Raw genomic sequence first — 10,000 nt, forward strand, 5'->3', positions numbered from 1 at the left:
AGTATACGATAAAAAAAGGATCTCCAGCGCAACTAAATTGGCCGTCTGACACAATATTTTAATCAGAAACCGTTCTGCCCTATCTGCTCCATAAATCCTGCAATGGGATACACATGAGCGACACGTCATTTATATTCCGAGGAAGTCGGGCAGACAGACAGGCAGGCTGCCTAACACACACACACACACACACACACACGCACACACTCCTCACTGTTCCACTGAGCTCCTCCTCATTCTCCTGGAGAGCACATCAATCCCGCCTGTCCGCTCACACATCACATCGTGGAGGAGAGGCGAAGAGAGCGGAGGGGAGGGGGTGGGTGGCAGGGCCTGGAGGAGGCAGAGGAGGTGGCGGAGGAGGAGGTGCAGGCAGAGGAGGTGGGGGTGACAGGGATGGCGGTAACCTCCTTGTCACCCCGACTCTAAACTCTGGCTCACCCCGCCGCTGACACGCTCCCCTCACACATCACACATCAGCCTCTCCCATCCACACCCTCAGCCCTCAGCACCAGCTCCTCCACCCTCCACCCTTAGCCCTCGCAGTCAGCACCAGCTCCAGCTCCAGCAGACGCCGCACCACACCGCGCCGGGTGTTATCACTTAAATATCACACACGCTCACACTCACTTGGGCTCCTCTGCTGCAGCACACATCCACCCCCCCCCCTCTCTATCTTCCTCTCCTCTCTCTCTTTCCTTCTCCTTCTCTCTCTCTCTCTCCTTCAGACACACTTTCACATGAAACACTTCACATAATCCTCTCTCTCTGAATTCCTCTCCTCTCCTCTTCTCTCTCTCCTCCTCTCCTCTTCTCTCTCTCTCTCTCTCTCTCTCTCTCCTTATTACTGAATTCCTTCCACACACTCTATCTTTTGCTTTCCTAAACATTTAGACACTTTCCTGATTGAGACCGGAGGGATTCATTTCACACCCAGACACAGACACATTTGAATTCTTTATTTGGGTAAGTCTCATGACAAGACCCAAATTTAGCCTCTTCCAACGCAAAACTCGCTGAACTCCGCTGAACTCCTCCTGTCCTCGCTGCCGTCAGGTGAGAAGCCGGGTCGTAATTGTGTCATTGTTGTTTGTGTATTTTGCCAGACCTGAGAGCACCTTTCGCGCTCACCTTCAGCGCTATCATTAAGCACATCGTGAAGAACTCTGTTCTTGGCAGAACAACACTCTGTTATCTTGCTCTCGACGGCAATTCGACGGATGAGGTGCTTCAGGCCAGCGTCCTCAAAGCAAAGACAGCAAGGAGCTGCAATGTCTGGCTCTGATGTGGCCCAATTGTGGCCCAGCTACGATTTTGGATGTGGATAAGTTTCATCACCTCCTACAGCTCTCTCCTCTCCTTCTCCTCCATCACCTCCTACAGCTCTCTCCTCTCTCTCTCTGCTCCATCACCTCCTACAGCTCTCTCCTCTCTTCCTCTCCTCCATCACCTCCTACAGCTCTCTCCTCTCTTCCTCTCCTCCATCACCTCCTACAGCTCTCTCCTCTCCTTCTCCTCCATCACCTCCTACAGCTCTCTCCTCTCTTCCTCTCCTCCATCACCTCCTACAGCTCTCTCCTCTCCTTCTCCTCCATCACCTCCTACAGCTCTCTCCTCTCTTCCTCTCCTCCATCACCTCCTACAGCTCTCTCCTCTCTTCCTCTCCTCCATCACCTCCTACAGCTCTCTCCTCTCTTCCTCTCCTCCATCACCTCCTACAGCTCTCTCCTCTCCTTCTCCTCCATCACCTCCTACAGCTCTCTCCTCTCCTTCTCCTCCATCACCTCCTACAGCTCTCTCCTCTCTTCCTCTCCTCCATCACCTCCTACAGCTCTCTCCTCTCCTTCTCCTCCATCACCTCCTACAGCTCTCTCCTCTCTTCCTCTCCTCCATCACCTCCTACAGCTCTCTCCTCTCTTCCTCTCCTCCATCACCTCCTACAGCTCTCTCCTCTCTTCCTCTCCTCCATCACCTCCTACAGCTCTCTCCTCTCCTTCTCCTCCATCACCTCCTACAGCTCTCTCCTCTCCTTCTCCTCCATCACCTCCTACAGCTCTCTCCTCTCTTCCTCTCCTCCATCACCTCCTACAGCTCTCTCCTCTCTTCCTCTCCTCCATCACCTCCTACAGCTCTCTCCTCTCTTCCTCTCCTCCATCACCTCCTACAGCTCTCTCCTCTCTTCCTCTCCTCCATCACCTCCTACAGCTCTCTCCTCTCCTTCTCCTCCATCACCTCCTACAGCTCTCTCCTCTCTTCCTCTCCTCCATCACCTCCTACAGCTCTCTCCTCTCCTTCTCCTCCATCACCTCCTACAGCTCTCTCCTCTCTTCCTCTCCTCCATCACCTCCTACAGCTCTCTCCTCTCTTCCTCTCCTCCATCACCTCCTACAGCTCTCTCCTCTCCTTCTCCTCCATCACCTCCTACAGCTCTCTCCTCTCTTCCTCTCCTCCATCACCTCCTACAGCTCTCTCCTCTCTTCCTCTCCTCCATCACCTCCTACAGCTCTCTCCTCTCTTCCTCTCCTCCATCACCTCCTACAGCTCTCTCCTCTCTCTCTCTGCTCCATCGATTTCATCTAACGCTGCGCTCCACCCCAGCACAGGTACGTTAAGTCCTAAAACACACCTGTCAACACTCTCTTCCTGGCCCAGATCCCCGGCCTCACACACACACACTAAACGGGTAGACACCCCCCATCAATCTCCCCACCCAGTGCTGGACCACAGAGAGCCACACACACATACACACACACACACACACACACACACACACACACACACACACACACACACACACACACACACACACACACACACACACACACACACACACACACACACACACACACACACGTCGTGGTGCAGGAGAGGACAGAGGTGCTGCTCAGCTCCATTCATCACTCCAGATCCACTCTCCCTTTAGCACTTTACTGCTGCAATCTCTCCCTCCCTCCGTTCTCTATCACACTATCTCTTGTTCTCTCTTTCAATCTATTCCTCCATCTGCTCTCTCTCTCTCTCTTTTTTGCTCTCTTTCTTTCAATCTCTTTCTCCCTCCGCTCTCTCTTTTTCTCTCTCTTTCATTATCTTTCTCTCTCTGCTCTCTCTCTCTTTCAATCTCTTCCTCCCTCTGTACTCTCTCTCTCTCTTTCTATTCCTGTACTCCTCTGTTCCTCCCACCGTCTCTTTCTCTTTTTCTCACCGTCCCCCTGTCCTCCTCTCCCTCCCCTCCTTCCTCTCTGTCTCTCCATCATGTGTGAACAGAGACAGCTGCCACACCACTCTGGTTGTGCTGTGTGTGTGTGTGTATGCGTGTGTGTGTGTAGACCATCTCACACCACTCTTGTTGTGCTGTGTGTGTGTGTGTGTGTGTGTGTGTGTGTGTGTGTAGACCATCTCACCTGCCCCGTGTGGGCGTGCGTGACGACTACACACACCACACACACCCTGAGCAGTGTGTTGAGCGCTGACAGATGCAACATAATTACCCCTGTGAACTCCATCTTCCTGTCCCTCACAGACAGCCGTGACTGACACAAATAGCAAGAATGCAAAAGCACCGCGAGGACCGTCATCTGTGTATTAGCAGCCAATAGACTTCCCTCCCTCTTCCGCTTAGCCTTCCTCCATCACTTACTTCCAAACCTCTCCCTTTTCTCTCTCTGCCTGAGTTCACAACTTCATTATCAAACTTGCCCACAGAACAATACCAATACAGTATAGTGCTGGGTAAACCCTGCCTGATCGGCTGGCGATTTCGCCCTGCAGCTCAGGCTGGAAACCTGCACATTTATCTCTCCTGCTTCCTGTCCACGTTTGGAACCAATCACAAACTAGCTGATCCATCAAGCGCACCCGGATGGTTTGTCTGATTGGTTGAAGGACTATCCAATGCACACAGTCAACTATGTCCATCGATCACGCCTCTTGTGCAATAGAAGCACAGCGCAGACTCCCCAGACTAATGTCCAATCTTAAAAGACTGAGCCTGGTCTGGTGATAGCCAGACTAGGACAATGTAGTCGCAGGTGAGCACCTCTGGCTCTGATCCTGTAATTCCTCATCGGAGCATTAGCCGGAGCAATCACATCATCATCCTCACACTCACCTCCTTCGTTATCTTTGCCGTCGGAGCAGGCGGTCTCCATGGCGATGTCGCACCCGGCGCCCCTCCACCCGACCTGGCACAGGCAGTGCCAGCCGTTCTGGTCCAGCGTGCAGCGGCCATTACTGTTACACAGCCCCGGGCACCCATCTGTCAATCACACAGAGCCAGCCAGTCAGAGAGAGAGAGAGAGAGACACAGTGGGCGAGGTAGCAGGATGATGGGGTGATGGGCTCAGGGCTCAAAGACAACACATCAACTCTTGAAGGAGATTCTTGATCTTATTTTGATGCTAGCAACACAGCTCAAGTTGGGACAGGTGATGTTCATCACTATGCTGCTTCACCTCTTCATTTCACAACTGGAAATGCTTAGGGACTGAGGCGAAAATTTACTAGAGTTTTGAGAATGAAATGTGGTCCCATTCCTGCCCGATATGTATATAATGACATATAATAATATGGATCTAAACTGCTTAACAGTATGGGCTCTTCTTGGTCTTGATTTTCATTTCATGATGCACCCAAGGCACAGGTCTGGACTGCACTGAAGACAGGCCATTTTAGCACCTGGACTCTTAACTTATGGAACCTATTACCATACTGTTACAGTATGGTAATAGGTTCCATAAGTTAAGAGTCCAGGTGCTAAAATGGCCTGTAACTCTTCGCAATTTCATTATTCTATTTCAAAAAGCATTATTCTTATACCATTTCATTATTTGCCCACCCAGGTCAGGAATACCTCCATATGTTTTTTTCTGAGAGACTCTCTTTGGGCGGCTCTCTTTTTTCTTTTCTTTTTTTTTTATCTCCAATCATGGTGCCAGGAAATCTAATTAGCAGTAAAATGTTCCTCATTTTGTTGTCTTTATCATTACACAACGTTTTCAACCTTCAGCCCCTCCCAAGCGTTTAAGACATGTTGCTGGCATCAAATTCAAAAGGGAAATGTGTCATTATACAAACATTTAATATGTTGTCTATGTCCTTTTTACAGCTCAATATGGGTTTACGAGATTTGCAGATCACACTCTGCTTTTACTGTACATTTTGCACAATGTCCCATTTTTTTTTGCTGGGGTTGCGGTGAGATTCTGTCAGGCACTGCACAGAGATATGTGACAAAGACAATGAATGGGGCAGGTGGGGGAGATGGGCTTTAACTTCACATGAGTCTGCTCCTAACATAAATTCCTGTTCTAGAATGAGCTAACATTCTTCTTTATTCCACAGAGGGAGAGTGCAGTGTGAGCCATCCAGCCCACAAGGTCACATAAATCTCAGTGACAGCGCTACGGCAGAGGCAGGCCTTGAACAGCTGTATTCATCACGCTTACACACACTTCTCCACAGCCACCGCCACATTATTCTAAATAAATACGAATGTGTCCCGGCCACACTCAAATCCCAGTGAGCCAACATAGCTATTTTCCATCAGGTGCCTTTACGCCTTTACGCCTTTAAGCTCATTACGCAGTTTAAAAGACAAAACCTCACCTGGGGACGCCATTCAGATGTGATTAAAGGATCAATAACACTCCTGCTCATAATGGCCACAAAAACACAAGAACCAACTGAACTTGGGGTGAATATATCCAGAAACACAGACACACACACACACACACACATGGCAGACTGATTACCCTCACGCTACAGAGGCCCCTGAGAGAGACCAGAGTGAAAGACTAGCAAGCTCATCAGACAGACATGTGGAGGACGAATGAGGTGAGGTCACACCTGGGCCTGACCACAGAGACCCGGTTCAGTTAGGGTGGAGGGTGTGGGTCGACTAAAGGTCAGGGTGCGGGTCCACTATGGGTCAGGGTGCGGGTCGGCTAAAGGTCGGTTTGGGTTGGGTAGGGTCAGGTTGGGTAAGAATCACACACAGGCAGACACAGGCGGGAGCACACACACCACGGCTGAGACACAAGGGACAGGGGGGACAGCACAGGAGTGTGTGTGTGTGTGTGTGTGTGTGTGGAGAGAGTGGGGAGATATGCTGTGGTGGTTTACCTTTGTATCCTATCTTGTCTGCTAATGCAAGGGAACAGCCAAGAGAGAGTTTACATCACTGTTATCTCAACCACACAATCCATATAGGGCACATTCAGAGCAGCGGCATGCAAACAGGACAAGATGATTACAAGCTTATTGGAATTGATTGATTGATTCTGTGTGTGTGTGTGTGTGTGTGTGTGTGTGTGTGTGTGTGTGTGTGTGTGTGTGTGTGTGTGTGTGTGTGTGTGTGTGTGTGTGTGTGTGTGTGTGTGTGTGTGTGTGTGTGTGTGTGTGTGTGTGTGTGTGTTTGCGTGTGTGTGTATGTATGTGTGTGTGTGTGTGTGGCTGGTTGAGGACAATCATTTTTCAAATATTTGTTCTCCTGTCTAAAGCTGCCCCCTAAGACAGTGAAGTATTTGTTTTGTGTGATATCAAAGATGGCTGCCATAACATTCCTGTTTAAGCTCCTCGTTGATAAACACAGCCACTCGCCATCCAGGGACTGGCATGATACACACGCGTACATATCTGATAAGCCACCATCACACATGCACACACACACACACACACACATACATGTATGTGTGTGTGTGTGTGTGTGTGTGTGTGTGTGTGTGTGTGTGTGCGCGCGCACGCGTTGAGATGCTTATCTAAGAAATTACAGTGATAACAAGCATAGCAGTTGGAGCACAGTACCTTTGACAACCTTGTCCATATAGTGAGCTTGGGTAAGAACAGAATCAGAGAGAAAGAGAGAGAGAGAGAGAGAGAGAGAGAGAGGGGGGGGGGGAGAAGGAGAAAGAAAGGCAGAGTGAACAGTATGTGAGAACTGCATAAGTTGAGGCTGGGGGAAAGCAGTATGGCATGTTAAGTAGGTGTGAAATCTCCAGCTAATGGTCCTGATACACAGCACAGAGCTCGGCCACAGCTCTTCTGAGACACACTGAAGCCCACACCACACCTGACTGCAGGTGTCAGAGACGGCCCCGGTGTGACCCCCATCTAGCAAGGTCAGCTCCGGACCAGGCAGGCGTATGTCCGCCGTCTGGGCTGGGCCCTCATGAAGCTGTCAGGATGTTATACCGTGTCTTGTTGTAGACCCTTCCACCCAAAGGCAGGCGGAGCAGAGTACGGCCAAATACAAATGAGCTTCCGCTTTATTTTATATGACCTTCCAGACAGCTACATTTATTTAGAGAGTTTACTCAAATAGTCCTTTCGTTTAAGAGATAGGAGTGGAGAAAGAGAGAGGGAGAGAGAGAGAGGGGAGGGAGAGAGTGAAAGAGCAAGAGAAGTAGAGAGAAAGAGAGAGTGAACAAGAGAGAAAAGTGGAGAGAGTGTGAAAGAGAGAAGTAGAGAGAAAGAGAGAGTGAACAAGAGAGAAAAGTGGAGAGAGTGTGAAAGAGAGAAGTAGAGAGAGATAGAGAGAGAAGTGTAGAGAGAGAAGTGAGATGAGAGAGGTGGAGAGAGAGAAGTAGAGAGAAAGAGAGAGAGAGAGAGAGGGAGAGGGAGAGAGAAAGAGAGGGAGAGGGAGAGGTGTACTCACCGATGCTGCAGCTCTCTCCGACCCAGCCCGGGTGACACTCACACACGGCGTCGCGACACACTCCGTGGTCACCGCAGGGCGGCTCACACTCCTGCTCGTCACAGCGCGTCCCTCGCCAGCCCTCCTCACAGTGGCACGAGCCGCCCACACACACGCCATGCGGCGTGCAGTCCACCACACACACCTCTGCAAGCATGTTAATGTCAATTACAGTCTCTGTAAGCGGCACACTCCGGGACTGAGTTTCCAGGCCAAGGCCTAGCAGACCCACAACAGAACAGCAACAGAACCTTAACAGAACCACAACAAAATCACAAGGGAACCTAAACAGAACCACAACAGAACCACAATGGAACCCACAACAGAACCACCATGGAACCAAAACAGAACCAGATTAAGAGCAGATCAGGGCCTGAAGTTATCGGACGGGTCTCTCTTGAATGTGTTCTGTGCCTGTGTGAGAACACGGAGACACACTCAAGACTGAGTCCCCTGTGGATACACAACGCACTATGGAGACAAGAAGTGACCACGCTAGAAGACATGGTAACAGAGAGGATGAGAGAGAGAGAGAGAGATGGGGGGGGGGGGAGAGAGTGATGGAAAGCAAGAGGAAGGGATGGAAAGAGAGACAGAGAAAGGGAGAAGAGAGACCAAGAAAAAGGGAAGTGGTGGTAGGGAGTGAGAGAGAGACAGACAGAAAGATAAAGAAAGAAAGATAGAGAGAGACAGAGAAAGAAAGGTAGAGAGAGACAGAGAGAGAAAGAGAGGTAGGGAGAGAGAGAGACAGACAGACAGAGAAAGAAGGGCAACGAGGGACAGAGAGAGAGAGAGCCGTTACAGCATTCTCCTATAGGCTCTCTACTCCTTAAAGAACACCAACAGCAGAGGAAGGAAACTTTTCAGACTCTGAATCAATTCATTAATCTTTTTCTCTGTCTACTTCTTATTCCGACTTTTCCTACTTCCCAAAGAAGAGTTTCTCTTTAGTCGGAAGGCAATTTCCACAGACTCCTAAGAATGTTCAATCACTCGTGCAGTACGAGAAGGTGGTGGGACAGAGGAAGTCTTTTCGATTTTAAACAGCTTCCTTTATTCCTGGCCAGTCAATGTAATCAATTTTCCATTAGTGGCGACGTGTTTATCTTCTTTTAGCACTTCCAGGTAGCCCTGCCCTGAGCGTCGATGCACAAAGCTCATTTGGTAATTAAAGTTTATTTAATTGAAGTGGATTGCTGCCACTAATTAAGAGAAAAGCTTTCCTCCGCTCTTGTTCACGGGTAGAATGACTTCCACAGACAAAAAGGGCTAATTTGACAAAATGCCACTCTTCCTTTGTCCATCTGTGTACCCGTTTCTTTCTTCTCCCGCTCTCTCTCTCTCTGTGTGTGTGTGTGTGTGTATGTGTGTGTGTGTGTGTGTGTGTGTGTGCGTGCTTGAGGGGAGGGGTGTATGTTCAATGCTGTTAGCATATATTCAGGCACCATTTCTTCATTGTGTGTGTGTGTGTGTGTGTGTGTGTGTGTGAGTGTGTGTGTGTGTGTGTGTGTGCATGTGTGTGTGTGTGTGTGTGTGTGTGTGTGTGTGTGTGTGTGTGTGTGTGTGAGTGTGTGTGTCTTGTCTGTGTCTGTGTGTCTGTGTGTATGTGTATGTGCATGCGCGGAACCTCATAAACTCTGCACTGCCAAACTCTGTCCCTGAATGAGCTTTCAGCGAGCGCTCCCATCAATCATGGCCTGGGCAGAGCCGTCTCTCTGGACTAGTCCCACGGCCCTGAGCTCCTAGCACCACAGGGCAACATTAATCTAAAACAACATTTCACACTTCAACAACACTTCACACTAACACTCCACACTTCACACTAACACTTCCCAACATGCTACAGTATTCCCTTATTTCCTGGGCAGAGCTGTCTCTGAGGATTATACCAACGTACGCCCCTGTGTAGCAGCACCAGAGGGCAACAGCAATCCAGAACAATCTAGAACACTTCACATTGACATTAACACTCACACTTCACACTGACATTAACACTCCACACTAACACTCCACACTAACACTTCTCACTAACACTTCCCAGCGTGCTATTCTCTTATTTGCCCGGCGCCTCGTGGTCAACAGTGTGGATGGAGGACGACGAGGCTTGAAGCGCTGCCATGCTGTTTTAGGTGTTACATAACAGGTCACGCTGCCTCCTGCTGGAACAGCTCCGTGCCTGATCTGGGATGACTCTGCCACGTCAGCACCGCGCGTGGGCCGTACGTGGTCCAGATCCCAGCCGTACGTGTCAGCCCTGCGGGTGGAGAGTGGGTGGAGAGCGGGTGGAGGCGGATGTTTTGCAGCAGACGG

General features: G+C 49.9%; 1 protein-coding gene across 1 annotated transcript in view; it reads right to left on the reverse strand.

Moving 5' to 3' along the window:
* si:dkey-237h12.3 (teneurin-3) overlaps positions 1–10,000 on the reverse strand; it is a 142,225-nt gene that overhangs the window by 44,556 nt on the left and 87,669 nt on the right. The window contains exons 11-12 of the mRNA XM_062549279.1: positions 7,652–7,837; positions 4,109–4,255 (exon numbers count right to left, since the gene is read on the reverse strand). Of these exons, the coding sequence (XP_062405263.1) occupies positions 4,109–4,255; positions 7,652–7,837 (333 nt within the window). The remainder of the gene's footprint in view (positions 1–4,108; positions 4,256–7,651; positions 7,838–10,000) is intronic.

Source organism: Sardina pilchardus, chromosome 11 (assembly GCF_963854185.1).
Source record: "Sardina pilchardus chromosome 11, fSarPil1.1, whole genome shotgun sequence".
Classification (NCBI taxonomy): Eukaryota; Metazoa; Chordata; class Actinopteri; order Clupeiformes; family Clupeidae; genus Sardina; species Sardina pilchardus.